General features: G+C 54.6%; 1 protein-coding gene across 4 annotated transcripts in view; it reads right to left on the reverse strand.

Annotated features, from left to right (window-relative positions):
- MTHFS (methenyltetrahydrofolate synthetase) overlaps window positions 1-17,134 on the reverse strand; it is a 35,170-nt gene extending 18,036 nt beyond the window's left edge. The window contains exons 1-4 of one of the 4 annotated variants that reach the window (XM_047739315.1): window positions 16,592-16,676; window positions 12,637-12,841; window positions 11,860-12,121; window positions 8,102-8,786 (exon numbers count right to left, since the gene is read on the reverse strand). In XM_047739315.1, the coding sequence (XP_047595271.1) occupies window positions 8,467-8,786; window positions 11,860-12,118 (579 nt within the window). In that variant the 5' untranslated portion in view covers window positions 12,119-12,121; window positions 12,637-12,841; window positions 16,592-16,676 and the 3' untranslated portion in view covers window positions 8,102-8,466. Of the gene's footprint in view, window positions 1-8,101; window positions 8,787-11,859; window positions 12,122-12,636; window positions 12,842-16,591; window positions 16,748-16,909 lie in introns of those variants that run through there. The other 3 variants (XM_047739314.1, XM_047739313.1, XM_047739312.1) reach the window with 3 other exon arrangements.
- Between the last annotated feature and the right edge of the window lie 2,233 nt (window positions 17,135-19,367).

Raw genomic sequence — 19,367 nt, forward strand, 5'->3', positions numbered from 1 at the left:
TCAGCCACGTCCTCCCAGACTCATCAAACCGAGAGCGCCTCCACCCTGGACCCCTGGGTGCTCCGGGCACACCCCCGTGGCGCCCCCGTCGCCAGGCCTGCGGCCACCACCCCACAAATGATGGGCATCACCGCCATCGACAGTGCCTGCTACGTCACGAGCAGGGTAGAAGCCTCACCCAGAGTTTCTCATGCAGCCCTCGTGACGCCTCAGCGACACAGGCCTCGCTGTCTGCATCCCCAAATGAGGGGCCGAGACTCAGAGGGATGACGAGGTCTCCCACGTCCCCTCGGCCAGTCCATGATGGAGCCAGGGACCAAACCCACTGCTCCCCTTGCCCTCCACATAGCGGGCTCCGTCCTCCGCAGTCTGCACCCCGGGTGCCCTGGACCCTGGACCTCGTGCGGCTTTTCCTTACAAGGCGTCGCCCACGACCGGTATACGGTAAGGGCTCATGAGCGCGTGGACGTTCATCATTGCCGCGTTCGTCCATCTGTCCCGGGAAAGGAAACGGCCCTGTTCCGCACCGGAGGTGGGTGTGCAAAGCAGCCGGATGTGGGTGTGCAAAACGCCAGAGGTGGGTGTGCGAAGCTGCTCGGACATGGGTGTGTAATGCCGCCAGAGGTGGGTGTGAGAAGCCGCCGGACATGGTGTGCGAAGCCGCCAGAGGTGGGTGTGCGAAGCCGCTAGGACATGAGTGTGCGAAGCCCTAGGACGTGGGTGTGCGAAGCCAGCAGAGGTGGGTGTGCGAAGCCGCCGGATGTGGGTGTGTGAAGCTGCCGGACTTCGGTGTGCGAAGCCGCCGGACTTCGGTGTGCGAAGCCGCCAGGAGTGGGTGTGCGAAGCCGCTCGGACGTAGGTGTGCAAAGCCGGCAGAGGTGGGTGTGCAAAGCCGGCAGAGGTGGGTGTGCAAAGCCACCGGACATGGGTGTGTGAAACCGCCAGAGGTGGGTGTGCAAAGCTGACGGATATGGTTGTGCAAAGCCGCACGGCCTCTCCTGGGAAGCACAAGGGATGCACCCACGGGACTTCCGCCCCCGTCCCCACTGCAAGGCTAAGCGGCCTGACAGAGCGACTTGCGAGAATACACGGACACGTGTTGCGGTGCTCTCTAGGCCACTGCTTGTAACTTAGAAAAGGGAAGCAGCCTGATGTCCATCAGCACAGGACCGCTGCGGACAGAGCACGTCGACACTTCGCGACCCCTGACAACACGGAGTTGATCGCTGTGTGCGGCCGTGCAAGTCATTCTAAGTTTTCTTAACAAGTGAAAAAGCGAAACGCAGAGCAGAAAGCAGAGCATCACACTGTCTGCACCGAGTTTAAGAAGAGCGCACACAGGGGCGCCTGGGTGGCTCAGTGGGTTAAGCCGCTGCCTTCGGCTAGGGTCGTGATCTCAGGGTTCTGGGATCGAGCCCCGAATTGGGCTCTCTGCTCAGCAGGGAGTCTGCTTCCTCCTCTCTCTCTGCCTGCCTCTCTGCCTGCTTGTGATCTCTGTCAAATAAATAAATAAAATCTTTAAAAAAAAAAAAAAAAAGAAGAGCACACACAGACGACGGAGGGGAACCCTGCAGCGTTTGCCGCGCTCAGGTCTGGGGAATGAATGGGGCAACTCTGACTGGTCATCGTGTCCCTCACTCGACCTCCGAAATCACGGCCCCGCGCGCGTGATCGTTTCCATGAAGAGCGAAGGAGCTGCTGCCCGTGGGCTCGTCTTCTGCATCCGTCCTGCACTCACGGAAACACCGCGCGGCGTGGACGGGCCCAGCCGCCGGCAGCCTGACGCCCCGGGCCTTCCCGCTCTCCCACTCGCAAACTGTATCCTCACTGTGAGGCTGTGGCGGCTTCCACGCGGCCGGGCCTCCTCCCGCCCACGGACAGAACAGTGTATGTAGGTCATGCCTGCCTTCAGCACTTTTCGCTTTACTGCCAAGCCCATGGAGGGTGCCCGAGAGGCCAGTCCTGCCGCGTGCGGCTCTTCCTTACGGCTTAGCGCTAGCGGATCGTGGAGCCACAAACACGAAGTTCACGATCGCCCCTGAAGGGCGAGAAGGCCCAGGCTGCTGGGCGAGCGCAGGCTGCGGTCGTATTTCTAATTTCCCACTTCCCTCGATCATATAAGCCCCGAGAAAAGAGTGTCTCGCTGCAAAACACAGCCTCCCTTTCATCTTTTTTTTCTACGGCAAAAGCTGACGGACGGAGAACGACCTGACCCGCGGCCTCTGGAGTCAAGCACAAGACGGACGCCCATTTCTGTGGACTTAGAGGCTGTTTTCTCCTTCTAGCTGACCCTTTCCAAATTTATACTTACATTTTCTCCCTACTTTTTGCAAACGATACTGATCTAAGAAATAATTTCAAGAACCCATGACCTAAAAAAACCTCTTATAGATGAGGGAATGACCACCACTCTGGCCCATGTCTGTCACAGTCTCATGGTCCACCCATTGGCTCCTGCTTATAAAATTGGGGTTCACCCCATCAGTGCAGAGTCCTACCCCCACGACTCCCGAATCCACGTCACTGTTTCCTGACCTCTGGATCTTTGCACCCCACTAGCTACCTACAGCCGCCCCTGGGGGCCCCAGAGCCCCCTCAATCAGGTTCACTCCTGCTCCCCACCCCTCCCACGCCCCCAGCTCGGTGAACAGCACCACACCCCAAAGCCGGGCTGTGCTCCAGTGGCCTGACGTGGCCTGTCACCAAGACAAACCCTGCCTGTGTCAGGGCCCATGTGTCTTCTCTGTCCGTTGAGTGGCGGCCACTTACCCTCCTATTCCAGCACATTCCCTGCTGACACCGCTCCGCGTCTCGGTGGGCTTTGTCTCCCCAGCCCGCCCCCTCCTAGGGCTAGCAGCACGGTCTTTCCAAAACAGAGACTGTCCCCGTCACTCCCCTGATTACAGTATTTCGGGGGAGCACCTGCAGGATGAAAGTCAAGCTCAGATGCAGGACGGGTATGGTCCTGCACGAGTCGGGGCTGCGGGTGTCCACTGTGGAGGCAGCCCGAGGCCACAGCCAGTCGGGCGGAGCGTGGCAGAGGCCGCTGCTTGTCCATCTGCACCCCTATTCCCCTCTCACACCCACCTGCCCTCTCTCCCTCGTCGCGGAACCAGCCCCTCACTCAGGAGCCCACGAACCCCACATGGCAAGACTCCTGCCAAGCCTCTCGTGTTTACCACATGGCCCCTGACAGAGAATGTGTGTGGACAGGGACAATCGCAGGTTCGTGCCCATGGCTGAAAACACAGCGTGGACGCGGGGACCATCGCCAGGAGAGTGAAGCCAGTCCTCTATGCTCTTATCATCATCACCACCATCATAAAGATGGGGGAGGGAACTTCCGGGGTGACGGCTTCCAGCACAGGATTTTCAAAAGCAAAACTATGCTGCACTCGCGGTAAGGGCGTACAATGCCATTACCCAACATGCAGAGCACTTATGGCGGGGGGGGGAGGTGGGTGGGCAAGGAGCTTACAGCAGCTGAGTTGCTGTATTTGGGGGGGTTAACATTTAAGCTGGGCCTTGAAAAGGATGATTCCGATCCCAGCACGCTGACAAAGATGAGGGGCATTTCAGGCTAAAGGCACAGAGGCCTTCTCAGAAAGAGGAAACACGTGGGCACCCACACACTCACACCTCTCCGCTCGGTATTGCTACGGAGGCGGGACTTCTGTTCCAGGCGCGGCTGGAGTCCAAGCCAGGTGAGTTTTCGGGTCCCTCTGGCAGCAGTGGGAGGTGAGGATGGCAAGTGTCGGCAGGACGGCCGGGTGACAGGTCCCGCCACACCCTGGAGCGGAGAACTCAGCCCAGCACTAACCAGGCTCCACGGGCAAAGGGGAGATTTTCTCTCATCTACCGACTCGGCGTCCCTGAGGTCACCTCTTACCTTTGTGTTTCTACGCGGAAAATTCTCTAACCGTTTTTCTAGAAAGAACATGTCATAATGCATCATAAAGGAACATCCCAGTCTTGTGGCCTTTCAAAATGCCATAATGAAGAATTGTAAAGGGTGTTTCGCTGCTGAAGGCATTCGAACAGACGCTCCTGGCTCTTGCCACACAACAGAGGAACAAGATGGAGGGCTCCAGGGTCCCTGGGTCTGCCCAAGACTGTTTGTTAATCCTTAGGAGAGGGCTCTGGGGGGACGGAGGGACAGACGGACAGAGAATGAGGGACCCCTTGCTGGGCAAGACGAGGCACTGTCTCTGAGGCCACAGGAAGCCGTGGTGGGGCTTGTCCGCACACAGCTCTCACCGTAAAGATCACAATTTACTTTGTTCTAATTCAAACTCCTCCTAAAAATTCTGCCTCTTCTCTGCATTGAATATAGACAAAAATGTACATAAGCCTAATGGACATTTTAATGTTTCTATCAGAGGTTAAAAAAATAAAAATTGAACAAGAAAAACCGTTTAAAACTTGAGGTTCTGTATGTGGGGAGTTAAGTCACCCGGCTTAGTCCCTTGAATGACCCGTCCGTGGGCACCGGGACCCTCGATGAATCGTTACCCCGGGCCAGAGCACGGAGCCAGTTTGCCCATCTTGGCTGGCGTGACAGGCCCTAACCTCCAAGGAAGAATCTCTTCATCTTACTGGGCTGGGAAGGAACAAAAAGTGAATCACACTCCGTGATACAAGCACATACTCCAAAGCTGCTCCCACAAAAGATGAAACAGAACATTTTGGAACAGCCCCAGGAAGCCCGTCCTGAGGGCGCTCATCATTCCAGCAAAGGCCCGGGGTGTCCCTCCTGAGCGTTTACTGGAATATAAAGTGGGAAAATGAGAATCTTGACATCAAGACCGGTGTGCTTTCAGACACGGGGACTCAGTGCGCTCTTCCCTGGGAAACCAGGACAACGTTCCCGCAAACTCGATCACGCAGGGTACCATTCCCAGGAATCACGCTCATGCTGAAGGCAGTCGGGACAGAGAAGCACGGACCAGGGAGACCGCGGTCCTCATGAGGGAGGCTCTGGGAAGGGAAATGGCCCCCCCACGGCCGCCGGAGGGGAGGCAGGAGAACAGGGGGACCCGCATCCCTAACCTCCCATGAGTCCTTGGGCAGTCACTTGACCTCCCATCTGACAACCAGGCAGACGCAGTGAGGACTGCAGGGCCTGTCCCACCTCCCATTAGCGCCTACGTCCGGGGGCAGCCCTCCACTGTGCAGAGGTCCCCCGAAACTCCTGCACAGGCCCAGGGGACACGCTCCAAAGTTATAGGTGCTTTATTTTTAGTCGTGTTGATTTATTCTGAAAGTTCGTGTAAAATTAGTGGAGGGGATTTTTGTGAAGCAAAAGAGACACATGAAAGGTCTGGAAACATCACTTCCAGTAAGAACACGAGCTGTCACTATAAATCCCCCCGAAGCATCCAACCACGGAAAACATTAGGGCTGCTTATGTCTTGGCTTAGGAAATTCAGCGAAGAATGCCCGTGCACACTGGGACAGTCGTCCGTGGCAGCGTGGGAGTCCCTATGGGCCCGGCCGGGGAGGGCCGGTAGATGGGATTCTGCTCGATGCTCTGACCCGGGAGACGCAAGCCCCTCTCTGTCTGGTATCACCACCGGCACACAGCGTTCCAGAGCAGCCCCATCCACAGCTCCTTTCTCCCCGTCGCACACCCAGAGCGCATCAAGAGCTGTGTGCTGACCTCCACACCTCCCACGTCCCACCCATCTTTCGCACGAACTGAGACACACAAACCCAAGGCCTGCACCCAAGGCCTCGCGTGGCTATGGCGGCCGCAGCAGACAGCTGGGGAGCGCATGGCACCTCAACTTGAACTCGCAGTGTCCCCAAGCCAGTGGGGGGACAAGGGCAAGTCCCAGGTTATTCCCTCCCAGGACTGGTGTCAGTCAACCCTTTACTCACAAACACCAAATAAAAATATCACAGCATCTTATGAAACAAAGATTTCTATTGTTTTTTTTTTTTAAGATTTTATTCATTCATTTGACAGACAGATCACAAGGAGGCAGAGAGGCAGGCAGAGAGAGAGGGAGAAGCAGGCTTCCTGCTGAGCAGAGAGCCTGATGTGGGGCTCGATCCCAGGACCCTGAGATCATGACCCAAGCCAAAGGCAGAGACTTTAACCCACTGAGCCACCCAGGCGCCCTGATTTCTATTGTTTTAACAAAGATTTTTATTTACTTATTTGAGAGGAAGCAGGAGCAGGGAGGAGAGGCAGAAGCAGACTTCTAGCTGAGCAAGGAGCTTGATACAGAACTCGAACCCAGGACCCCAGATCCTGACCTGAGCTGAAGGCAGATGCTCAACCGACTGAGCCCCCCAGGTGCCCCACCTTTATCACTAAGGAAATTACAAGGGCGTTAGGAGCTCTGTGCCAGAAACCAGCACCAAAGACCGAATACATGTATTTTGTATAAATCACAGTTCCATGAAGTCTATCAATAATAAAGGAAATGCAGCCCCAAGGAGAAATAAAACGGGGGCTGCCCATGAGAAGCCAGGTGAGTGGGAATTACAGAAGGAAGGAGTGAGGTTTGGGGGGAAGTTAGGGAAGGTCTGGAAAAGGCAGCTGAGCTCGGGAGTAGCAACCACCGTTTACCGAGTGCCAAGTCCGTGAGGGGCCACTCGAGGCACATCGCACACATCTGAGCCCGTCCATCTTCTCAACACAGGCAGTGGAGACCGAGCTCATCTGCAGTTGTCACATGAGAAACACGTGTACTTTGAGGCAGTAACTAACTTGCCCGAATGGTAAGACCTAGACTAGAACTCAGTCAGCCTGACTCAAGGGTGCTAGACCACAAGACACTGCCTGCGAGGGACACATGCGACCTCCCAGCCCCCGAGAAACGGGGGAGCAGAGTTCATGGTGGCGCCCACAGGATGCTCTGGGAAGACAGCTCAACGGCAGCATGCGTGACGCAGCCCAGCCAGGACACTGAGCACCAGCGGAGCAGTGACCGTGCCCTGAGCATGCGGCCCTACGGCCATCCGCGGGGGAGGGGACTGAGGCTCAGAGGCTGTAAGTGACCACCCCTATCACACAGCAGAAAGGGGTCAAATGAGGTTTATTTGATTCCCATCTATGTTCTTGATGGCTGGGAACCTGTCGTCTGGCTGAAGCAGGAGTTGAGGAGGAAGGACAGGGAGGGCCCAGAGGGTGGCCTGGACGTTTCAGGGTTAGCCGGTGTCCCTTCTTCTGGCAAGAATGAGCCAGCAGACACCAGGGTCTGCCTGGGGATACAGATCTAGCCAGGGCCCAGGGAAAGGCTTCAACAGCAGAGGTGACCTACGCCAGAAGGTATTTTAGGATCGTCAGTATGTCCAGGAAGCCAGTCCGAAGTTTATTCCAATGGAACAGATCTGAAGAATGAAGACTGTAGACAAGATTTCCCCAAGGCTAGAATGAGAGGCGGGTGGTAAAGACAGTACAAAGAAAAATCTGGCGATATTGGAAAGCCGGATGGGTGGAAAGGAGACAAGGACGATCCTATGTTCCAAACCGTCGATGCACAGGAATGGGGGAAACACACAGAGAGTGATAAGGATGAACTCTGAGTTCCTTGGGGACCGTGGGATGCCTAAGTGTCAATGAAGTGCTGAACGGGGCAGCACGGAGCCCTGGGACAGGCTCGCACAGACCTGTCTCGGCGAGTACCGCCAGCTCGTCCGCTCTGCGGCGATGGGACCCATCCAGCCTGCTCCCCGCCCCGACCCATCACAGCTCACACACACCGGGCGCTCGATAAATACTTTCTGAATGAATGTTATGATCCGATCGAATTTTATTTGGCTCATCCTCAAGGATATCATGACTCTGTCCAACACCTCGATGAAATTCACACCCACTCTCTTTATTCTATTCTTTCCGAGGAAATGCAATCCTATTAGAGGAAGGAATGAGGTCCGTTTAATGGGAATTACTTTCAGTGAACCGAGGCTCACCCTCCCAGCAGCACGGACGGCGAACAGCGAGGAGGACGCCGCACCGGTTACACTCGTCATGAACGTCCCGCTCGATTACTCTAAAGGTTGAGGACGAGAAAGTCTCCCTTGTGATTGTTCATTCAAGTTACATCTCAGGGGCCCACATAGGTATGACTCCCCAAAGAGCCTCCGGAAAGAGAAATAAAATAGCAGCACAGACAAAGTGACGGCAAACAGCCTGCGATATTCGACAGAATTTCAGAAAGGGGGCGCCTGGGGGGCTCAGCGGCTTGAGCATCTGACTCTCGGTTTTGGCTCAGGTCTCGATCTCAGGGTGATGGAATCCAGCCCCACATTGGGCTCCACACTCAGCGGGGGGGGTCTGCCTGAGACTCTCTCTCTCCCTCTGCTCCTCACTGCCCCCCTAAAACAATAAATAAATCTTAAACAAAAAAAAGAATTTCAGAAATGTCTGAAATGAGCAGAAGCTGGTCATGACAGTACAGGCGAGTGCAAACTTGGGACTGTCCAGTGTCCATTCCACACGTTCCAACGCAGAGCCTATTTCTCCCGTGAGAAGTCACCACCGGACTCCAGGACCAGTGGTTGGAGCAGCGCAGCAGGTGCGAACATGCAACCCTCCTTGCTCCCAGTGAGCAGCCCAGGAGCTGGCCTCATCCACATGCCGGGCTGCAGGGACTGATTTGGGGGATGGCCACTTGACCCGATTTGGGTCAGTGAGAAGAGTGGGATTTTACCCGTAGACTTGCTCCCTTCTGCCAGGAACGTGAACCGCAAGGCTGCTGTGGAACCAGAAGCCGCCACGGGCTGCCACGGGCCGCCACGGGCCGCCACGGGGCACCACGAGGCACCACGGGCACCTGGAACATAAGCCAACCCAGATGAAGGCAGAGTCGGAGCGGATCCTGAGAGCCCTGACTGAGCCGTATCAAAGCTAGCCCTTTGGGGGATTTTTCAGTCTCTGAACCAAAAAAATCCCATTTTCAATTATGTCAGATTGAATCAGATGATGCACTTTCCCTGGAAAGACTCGTGGCTCACCTCATTGCCCGAGCAGCTCTCCCTCTGAGCACAAGTTCGGGAAGGAGATGGCCCCTCCCTTCCACTTGGCGATCACTTTGTGTTGCTGGACACACAATGCAAGCAAACCCCATGGGACATTTTTAAGAACTTACGAGGGCAACGACAGACACCACAGCTCAGTCTTTCCAAGCCGTGATAACATGGGCAAACCAGAAGGAAACAGGCCACAAAAGCCACGCCAGGACAGGATGGTCTGCACACTAGTCAGCTCGTCCCAGACACCGTGAAGCGAGATTCGCAGCTCGGCCCCAAAGCTGCCTCACGCTAAGCCGCTGATGCTGAGGAAACCCACGCACCTGCTCAAACATTTCTACTAACAGCAGCAAAGAACCTCACCCCTCAGACTGGAAGGGCATGAAACCAGATCGCAGCCCCTCTGCTTTTGCAACCCAGAGCACAAGTGTCCACCAAGAAGAACACACGGGGAAGCAACCGGTCCCGTAACTACGGCATGGATAAGCATGGCGGAGGAGGGCAGGAAACAAACCGCCTCCCGGGGGGATGTCTGTCTGCTCCGGGCCAAGCCCTGAACTTCCATATTCTCAGCGCTCTCTCCCGTTTCATGTGGCGCCTGCATCTGACAGACACTGCAGGCTGGGATCCTTCTCCGTTCGCGTATGTCTCCCCAGTTAGAGGGTGACCCCCTGGAGCCCAGGACCTCATCCTTCCACACCTAACAGTGTCTCACACGAAGAAGATCCTCCGGAAATGTCCCTTGGAAATTCACAAAATGTAACGCCCTTGGCTAGCAAGGAACTGATAGTACAACGAGTAAGTCTGTCTTCCTCACTCACAATTAAGAGCAGTTACTATCCGGGATGCCCCGGTGGCTCGGTCAGGAAAGCCTCTGCCTTTGGCTCCGGTCGTGATCTCCTGGGATCGAGTCCCGCGTCGGGCTCTGCACTCAGCACGGAGCTGTTCGAGATTCTCTCTCGCTCTCTCTTCCCCCTCCACCCCACCGCCACGCTGTGCACTTGTGCTCTCTCTTTCAAATTAAAAAAAAAAAAAAAAAAAAAAGTTAACTATTTACCAAATAGCTCCTCTGTGCCAAGTCACGTGCTCAAAACCACACGTAAATGATTTAGTCGTTGACTTGGACTGAGTTCATCGTAATGGGATATGCAACTAGATTGAGAGGGAAGATCATGTCTCCTCCTAACTCTTTCCACTGCTGAATCTGAACAGAAACAGAACAACGGCGTACAGGTTCATGGGGACACGCCTGGACTCAACCTAGGGAGGGCGCTCCAGAGTGAGCCAAGGGCTGGGCCCCGGGCAGACCCAGCGAAAGGCGTTTCAGCAGGGACACCTCCAAGAGGTGGTCTGAGCACGGGAGGGGCGGCCAACATGGAGTCAGACAGAGCTGGACGTCCTGGGTCCCCCATAAGCCTGCGAGCCCACAGCAGCAGCTGCACTCAGTCTGAGTGATGTCCCAGCCTCAGCTACGAGCCTGGCTCATTACCAGCCCCTTATTGTCTCCTTGTCCTCCAGTGCCTGCGGCCTCCCCCCGCGCAAACACATGGCCTTTCCACGATGTCGGGGTTCCTCTGGCCTACCGAAGCAGATGGCAGGGCTGGGTGATAGAGGGGGAGCTAAGGTCGCCAAGCAGATGACACCCCCACCACGATGAGCCCTGGCTCAATGCCCTCCCATCCCATCCTGTTGCTTTGGTGGGTCACGGTGTTAGCTGGAAGGGAGCAGAACTAGGGAGGCGACCACACAACGCTGGCTGCCCTGCGGTTCCTTGCAGCCATGTAAGTCTTAGTCAAACACACACTTTCAAGAAGGTCTGAGCCAGTGTCTGACAAGCTAGTACTCCCGGCTTGTTTTGCTTTCAGCTCTCAAACAGCTTGTTAGCCATTAAATCTCCCATGTGGCTGTTGGCGAGGGGAGAGCATGTGCAAAGGTCCAGCGGTAAGGAAAGCCGGCAGGGCTGGGAGACAGACTAAGAGTGGCCGGAACCTGGGTTACACAGAGCGGGGCTGGAAACAGGTGAAAATGGACAGACGCACAGCGGCAAGTTGGGAAGAGCCTCATAAGGAGGGTCCGTTCCAACCCCCACCGCCCCGGGACAACAGGAGGTCGCTGAGACGCTTGAAACAGGGCGGAGAGGCAATCAGATGTGTGTCTCGGAAATCTCGTCTCCTGTACTGTGTGGAGAGCGGACCGACAGGGAGGAGCGGTACGAGAAGGGACAGGAGCAGCCGCGAGGAGGCTGTGTGGACAGCGCTGGTAGCTCAGACTGCCATCCCAAGGAGCGGACACCCTCAACAAACACTCAGTAGGGACACCAGGAGGACTTGGCCACAGATCGCGTGAGGGACGTGAGAGAGGAAGGAGGGACGGGGGAGTCAAGGACGATCCTGAGACTCCTGGCACGGCCAGGCACGGGGCTGACGGCACCAGGCACTAAGAGGGACACGCGACGGGCCAAGGGGGACAGGATTCAGCCTGGAGCAGCCTAAAGCCAGGTGACAACCAAGAGGAGATGTCGTCCAGAAGGCAACCGGTTGGTCTGAAGTTTCATCAGAAAAGCTCATTAGCATTAATGTTAATGTGCTCGTTAGTATACAGAACATAAGGGAGGTCATGGGAAGTGATGACATTCTCCAGGGAAAATGTCCAGTCTGAACCCGGGTACGGGCTAGAGTGGGTACATAGGCACCCGAACCCAGATGCCTTCCTCTCAGCTTACCTCTCGCCCTAAGCCGCGTGATCAGGGCATCTCGGAAGGGAAGTGCCACACCGTCCGTCCCCATAGGGAAAGCGGCCCCTACAACCCGCACATCACCATCGGGTCACCGTCTGCCAGCACCCTGGGATGCCGGTTCCAATACCGCAAGCACTCACCTGTCGACAAGGCTTCCTCCCGAACCTCGTCTTCTCTTGGCTGATGAATGTTCCAGGACGTTTTAGGAAGCGCAGAGATTTCCTCGGGCGAGGCCAACCTCACCATATCCATGTGATTGCTCTGGAACTGGTACCGCGGGATGAAGCAGGCTTTGCCTTGCCGGAAAATGTCCTTGATGATCTCCTCTGTCTCGATCTCGTCTGGCATGCTCAGGAAGATGGAAATTCTTTTGGACTTTTGATACTGACTGTGGGCCATCACCTAAATGGGAAATGGCAGTCACGTTGATTCCCCAAGGTGACACTTTCAAACACCAGTGGCTACCCCTTTGCAGTTTTTACCCTTTCTCCCTTCTCCCTCCGCCTTCTCCAGCTTCTTGAAATACAAGTCACCAACGGAGAGCAGAGCGGCCGAGGGAGCCGGGCGGGCCTGCGTCCTGAAGCCCAGGGCTTGGTTCTGAACCCAGTAATGACCTCTCTGACCCTTGCCATCTTTCTCACATGCCTGCTCCAGCAGGAGTGACAACTCATTAAAAAGTCACTGTCGCCTTGCAGAATCCCAAGCCTGCTGTCCAGCCACCTCCGGTCACCCCACACACCGCCCTGAGCGCTCCCGCCTGGCTTCCACTCTGAACCTCGGCTCCCATGCGCTTCCTCACTCCCTGGATCGTCAGGCTCGCCTCCCCTTAAATTCTGCCCATTTTAGCCAACTCAGGCGCTCACTTCTCCTGACTTCTGCAGCATACTTACGACACTTAAAATGCACGGAACACTTACTCATGTATTATCAGGCTGATCACTAATTGTCTCACGAGTCCCAATGGCAGTATTGTGACCAGGCGGTAAGCTCCCGGGAGCAGGGGACAAGCCTGTTCTTCTTCAGCTCTGACGACCTCTGTCCCCACCTCCTACAACTCTCCTGTCCAGATGTTAAAGAGTTTGCAGAGATGGGAGGAGGGGCTCTTGGAGAGGTGCAGTCCTTCTAGAAACAAGTACCAGGTTGCGAGAAGGCCCCCAGGTGGGGAAACGCCATCATGCTCAGTTTCGTCAGGCCTCAGAGCAGCTAATCTCCGAACTGCCCCAGACTCACAAGTCAGCTCTCAGCTCCCCTTCTTTTCCTGTTCCTCTGAGCTAAGAAGACAAATACAAATACGGCGACCCTGGCCGATAAACAGGTCTGGCAGAAAGAGACCGACACAGAGAGCCAGGTCAGTCCTAATGGAAAGGAGCACGTAGCGTTCAGCAGACGGAGCGCACCAGACTGGGGCCAAGGAAGCGAGCGAGCTCCATCCTCCTGGGAAGCCACAACACTGTTACGAGTCCTGATATAAGGCGAAATGAAAAGAAATGCAACCCCCAGACCCTGGGAAGACCTGCGGCTCCTGGCACCCAGGAGCTTTTTGAGAAAGTTACGTGTCTTTCGTGTCTGTTCTCTTTAAAGAGAATATGAAACACCAAGAGCTGAATAAGCAGAAACAGAAATCAGTTAAATTCAGGGCGAGACCGTGAATACGCATTTATCATCCTTGTTCCTGACATCTCATTTATGTGACAATAATGAAGCACAAAAACAGAAAACCATTATGGCACCGAGAACAGGAGAACAGACACTTGACTAATTTCTGTGAGACAGAGAGGAGATGGGACGGTATTTCCAGACAAACAGCAGCAGACACAAAGCTCAGACAACATGGCTGTGGGGCTGGCAGAACCCCTCCCCCCACAGTGACGGCAAAAGGCAAAGGAGATCCCGGGAGCTGTCACACCTTCATTCATAAACACAAGTCCACAATAAAGGTTCAGCAAACATTTTAGAACGTCAAAACACAAAAGAGAAGGAATAAAAGGGGGAAGGGTGATCCAGTGGGAAACCGAGATAATTCAGAGAATGGGAAATTTTTAAATTCTAATTAGTTTTCTCAGACAAATTCAAGATAATTGCATCTATAAGGTAACAACATGCTATGGAAAGAAAGCAATCCGAAAACTGAGAAATGATCATTGAAAATTAAAATTAAGGATACCAAAATTTAGAAGTTCAGGGGAAAGCCTTAAAGTAGGAAAAAAAAAGAAAAAAGAAAAAAGAAATGGGGAAAGTTAAAAAAAGAAAGAAAGAAAGAAAGATTCTTCAAAGATGCAGAAAGTCAGTGTAGGATTTTCACTAGCTGATTCATAGGAATTGCAGAAAGGCACAAAGGAAAAGAAGTAACTGAAGATATAACAGAAAAAGATACCAGTCTTCAGACTGAATGGAGGTCATGGGTGCTGAGGAGAATAAGGAATATATTTTTAAACTTGAAATTCAAACTAGCAGTGAAATATGAGGGTAAAGACTTTTTCTAATGTATAAAGTCTTAAAAACTTTACCCCCATAGATATTTCTAAAAAGAAAAAAATTACTTGAGAATATACTCTAGTAAGATGGACAGAAAGAAATCCAACCAAGAAGACACTGGGTTTGCAGCAGCCCAACTGAGAAGCAGGGTGGGAGGAAGTCCAGGCTGTGCACTGGGCTACGGCAGAGGGAGCAGGGGACTGGAGTGCTCTCAGGAAGAAAACTGATTTATTTAAACAAACAAAATGAAAAAGAATCTGCTGGTAAGATAAAGGCATATTCTTGTTTTGCCAAAAAGGAAAAACAAAGGCGATCAGAAACTCCTTGAAAAACACAGAGCTAAATTAGAAACGTAGACTCCAAATAGGAGCAGACTAAAGCCTGTCACGATTTTGAGCAATTCTAGAGTATAACGAAGGAGAGAGTTCTCAGCAGTGACATTGGAAACATTCTCTGCCTAGCCACACACATCCAGCGACAGAGAATCAGACATCCTTTTCTGATAACCACACAACTTGGTTCTACAATGAATACTATCTATGTAATCAATACACTGTAAATACTATTCCCTAAAATTCCAAATTTGGAAATCAGCCACTGAAAATGCTCCATACACTCATTCTAATTATAAAACAATACGAATATTAGAAAACTTGATAATTTAAGTATGATGATATAGGGGTCAGAAACTGGCAGATGGAAGAGAAGACAGGTATAGGGCACTAATGTCCTTATTTATTTGGGGAGTCAAGATGTAACACAAAGTTGAATTTCTTCATCGTACATTGCTTTTCTGATAAACTTCTAAATTATAAAAAAAAAGGTGTTGTGTCATTAAGAATAAATGTGCCTTGTAAAATACGTTATTGCAAGAATGGCATCACTTAACACCTTTGTTGACTGTGCACTATGGCAAAATACTGCTCTAATCCCAGCACCTGGAGGTCTCCAGCCATGACCCCCTGGTTGGTCATGAAATCAAGAGCAGGTTACAAGCAGCTTTTTAAATAAAACAGAACATATTGAAATTCACTGTATAAAGTAAGAATTGTGAAACCCTGGGCTGTGAAACATTTCTTCTGTATGTGTATCTGTAGGGGGTACAATGTACCGAGGACGGAGGGTCCTGGGTCTGCTTTTCAACGTTTCTCTACTCTGATGTCAGCTCTGACTTGTCACCCTGTTCTGTCACTGGTTCAGCGTCTGTACAGCTACTACTTCCACACGGAATTTACAAACTCTCATCTTCTGCAGACAGAGAAACAACTCATCTTCGTCTTCCCTGTGCCTTTCCCAAGTCTGCTCCAGGCCTTGTGCGCCTCTGCCTAGTGAGGTCAAACCCCCATTCTGCAAGCACGAGGACTGCTCTCCTTTCCGGGACCCCCTGAGCTCCATCCCACCCGTTGCCAGGTTGCACGGGTTCTCAACTGCGCAGACTCCCGTTTCCCAAAATGCTCCCATCTGCTTCTCCTAAAGGCTACATGGAAAGGGCGTGCAGGGGTGCCCTACTGGCTCAGTCCGTGAAGCACCTGACTCCTGATCTCCGGGTTGTGAATTCAAGTCCCACATTGGGTGTAGAGATTAATTAAAAACAAAAGCTTAAAAAAAAAAATGTGGGGATGCCTGGGTGGCTCAGTGTGTTAAAGCCTCTGCCTTCGGCTCAGGTCATGATCTCAGGGTCCTGGGATCGAGCCCCGCTTCTGGCTCACTGCTCAGCGGGGAGCCTGCTTCCCCCTCTCTCTGCCTGCCTCTCTGCCTACTTGTGATCTCTGTCTGTCAATTAAATAAATAAAATCTTTAAAAGTAAATAAATAAAATCAAATGCGTCGGAGCCAGGTTAGACGGGGACCTGTGGATCTGCGGAGGCTGTGTCCCCTCCACCTGGGCTAGACGATCCTGCCCGGGCTGGCCCACGCTCCGCCCTCACCGACAGAACCCATCGTCCACTACAGGTGCGCGGCCCGCGTCTCCCTGGGGTGCTCCCTCGCTCGGGGCTCATCACACGGGTGACACCGCGGTCCCCTGTTCGGCGCGGTGACCCGCGGGGACCTCGCCCCCCGGGAACGGGTCGGGGACTGGGCGGGAAGGCCGAGATCGGGTGCAGGCAGTGGCTCATGCAGGAACCGCGGGGAAGTCCAAGCCACTCTGCAGACTGGGGGCCGTAGCCCCGCCCCCGGCCCCGCCCCGCCCCCGCGGGCTCCCCTCCCGGCGGCGCGCGAGCGCACAGGTGCACGCGCGCGCACGGCACCCCCGGGCCGGCCGCGCGCTTCTCCGCTCGCGTCCCGGAGGCGACTGGACTCTGCGCCGCGCGTCCCGCTGCCAGGGACTCGGGGGCCCCTCGGGCCTCAGGGCCCGCGCTCAGCGCGCCGGAGCTTCCTGCCCCCACCCCGCTCTCACCTCGGCCGGCTGTCATCCGCCTCCACCCTCCTCAGCCCTCCTCAGCCCTCCTCAGCCTCGGACCCCCTCGCCGCACGCTCCCCCGGCGGAAGGACGTGCGCGCCCCCGAACCGCCTGCGGAGAAACGTGCGCGCGCCCGGAGGGTCCTTCCCGCGTCTGCAGAGGGACGTGCGCGCCCCCGGAGGGGGTCCTCCTGCGCCTGCGGAGGGACGTGCGCGCGCCGGCCAGCTGCGCCTGTGCAGGCCGCCGACCCAGAGCCGCCAGGCAGTCCGGCGAGCGTAGCGGTTCGCTGCGGTGGCCGCCCTCGCGGTCTCGTACCTCCTGGGCCAGGAGGCGGGACTGGCGCAGCCGCTCCTCGGCGCTCATCGCCCGCAGACGCTGCTTCAGCTCGGCCCGCAGGCTCCGCTTGGCGCTGCTCACGGCCGCCGCCGCCGCCATCTCCGGGGCGCCCCGTGTTCGTCCCCGCTTCCGGGTCGCGGGCGCCCGCCCCCAGCACGCCTCCCGCCGGGGACTCCGCGCGGCCAGGGCAGGGTCTGAGGTCGGCCGGGTCCGGGGGAGGGTCCGGGAGAGGGGCGGCCCGGGGGAGGGGGAGGGTCCGGGCCCAGTGCGGCCCAGGGGAAGGGTCCGAGGTGGGCGGGGGACCCCAGGGGTCGGGTCCTGGGGAGGGGCGGCTCCGGGGGAGGGCCCGAGGCCGCCCCGGGGAGGTTCTGGGCTCCGTGCGTCCCCAAGGAAGAGGGAGGGTCGGTGGAGGGGGGTTGTGTCCTGCGGGGCAGAGAGCGAGTGACCGCCTGACCCCAGCTTCCCGGCCCGCTGTGTCCCGTCCTGAGTTCGGGAGGGGGCGCGGCCGGCCCGGGCGCTGGCCTAGGTTGCTGTGAGTGAGCCTTGGGGCCTGAGCGGCCGGGTGGCCCTGACCAGCGCGCAGGGGCCGCGAAGAGAAATACACAGGGTGCCCAGACCTGCTGGTTAAAGGGAACATGATTGTTGTTGGGTTTTGGTTTTTTGGGAAAAACACTTTTCTCTCTTTTTCTTTCCCAGTGGGTGGGAGGGAGCCGGTTTGTAACTGAGCGACAGGACAGACCGTTGAAGCAGCGGGTGCCTTTAGTGCTCACCTCTGGAGAATTCAGGACTTGGAGTAAGTGCCCAGTGCGAGACAAGGGTCAAGGTCCGGCGTGTGCTCACAGTTCGGTGCCTGGCCCTGGGGTCTCCGGAGCAATGAGCAGATGGAGACCCCAAGTTCCCTCCGTGTGCAGGTGTTTACCTGGACTGGGAGGAAGGAAGACTGCAATCCCAGGGACTCCGTTGGGGAAAGGCTCTTACACTCTAGATTGACCCCTCGCGCGTTGACAGCAGTGAGCTGATGAAAAGGTGAGGGGTTTGTCATTTAGTAGATGAGGAGACTGAACTGTACAATAATTAGAAGTTGAGAAAATTTAGTGAGTTTTATGTTAATCAGTTTTACCATTTACTGAAGTTCCTGTGGGAAAACGAGCATCCAAGCATAGCCAGCGAAACAGAAGATGAAAGGCCACCTGGGAACTGGCCCTTCCAGACCTTGAAACATACCGTAAAACCCACCTAACTGCAACGGTTCGGGATTGCCACCCAGTAGAACAATGGAATAGACCAGAAGCTCAGAAATAGACCTGAAGCCGTATGGCAGTGTGGTATATGACAAAGATGGCATCTCAGGTCACGGGGCCAGCACCATCTGTGTAACAAATGGTCCTAGGAGAGCTGGACAGCCATTTCTTAAAAGGTAAAATTATGTCCATATCTCCCACCATATATAAGAAAAAACTCCAAACGGATGAAGGATGTAGTGTACAACCTAAGACTGTGGGAGAGAGGGCGGTTCCCCCACAACGGCAGTGTGGGAAAGGCGGTGAGAAAGAAGACTGGTAAGTTCGACTGCAGACGAGTGTCTTGTAACTTTGCATGGCACCTAACACAAAAGACCACTGACAAACGAGAGGAGATACGTGCAGCCTAAACCGCAGACACGGGGTTAATTTCTTTTAATAAAGAACTCTTTAAACGTTGGGTTCCAGGGCAGTTAGGCCAGAAAAATAATAACGGGCAGCCAGCCTGAAAAGAAGTAAACCTTCTCTGCAGACGGCATGAGCACGTGTACAGAGAACCCTGAGGAACCCATGAGAAAGCTGTGAGGACTAGTACACTGGGGCTCGGCGAGGGCGCCGGATAGGAGACCGGCCTCCCAGCCTGGCACTGTTCCCACGGGATGCGTTGCTGGTTCTTCTGGTCCTACAGCAGCTCCTGGCCTTTGGATTCAAATCAGGACCACGGCTCTGGAGATGTTGCTGGCTCCAACATCACATGCACCCGTCCTTTGTAAGTGCGGAACCAGCCCTACTGGTTCCTTCGAGCTACACACACAGCTGACCCTCAGACAACATGGGCATTCGGAGCACTGACCCCTACACAGTCACCTCTCCAAAAACTCCAAAAACTTAACTACGAATACCCCACCAGTGAGGGAAGCCTTGCAGACCACATGCACAGTTGATGAACACCTAGTTTGTGTATGTGTTGCAGACTGTGCTGACGATATAGCGAGCCAGGGAAGTCATGACAGAAAATACATTTATAGTACTGGACCATATCAGAGAAAAATCTTATGTGTAAGTGAGCCCACACAGTCCTGCCTTTGTTGGTTATTGATCAACTATATACTTATATATAAAACAGGAGAAAATGTAAGTAGGAGATTTATATGTATATCTCATATGTCATTAAATGCCTACAATAATAGGTGTAT

This window comes from Lutra lutra, chromosome 7 (genome assembly GCF_902655055.1).
Source record: "Lutra lutra chromosome 7, mLutLut1.2, whole genome shotgun sequence".
Taxonomy (NCBI): domain Eukaryota; kingdom Metazoa; phylum Chordata; class Mammalia; order Carnivora; family Mustelidae; genus Lutra; species Lutra lutra.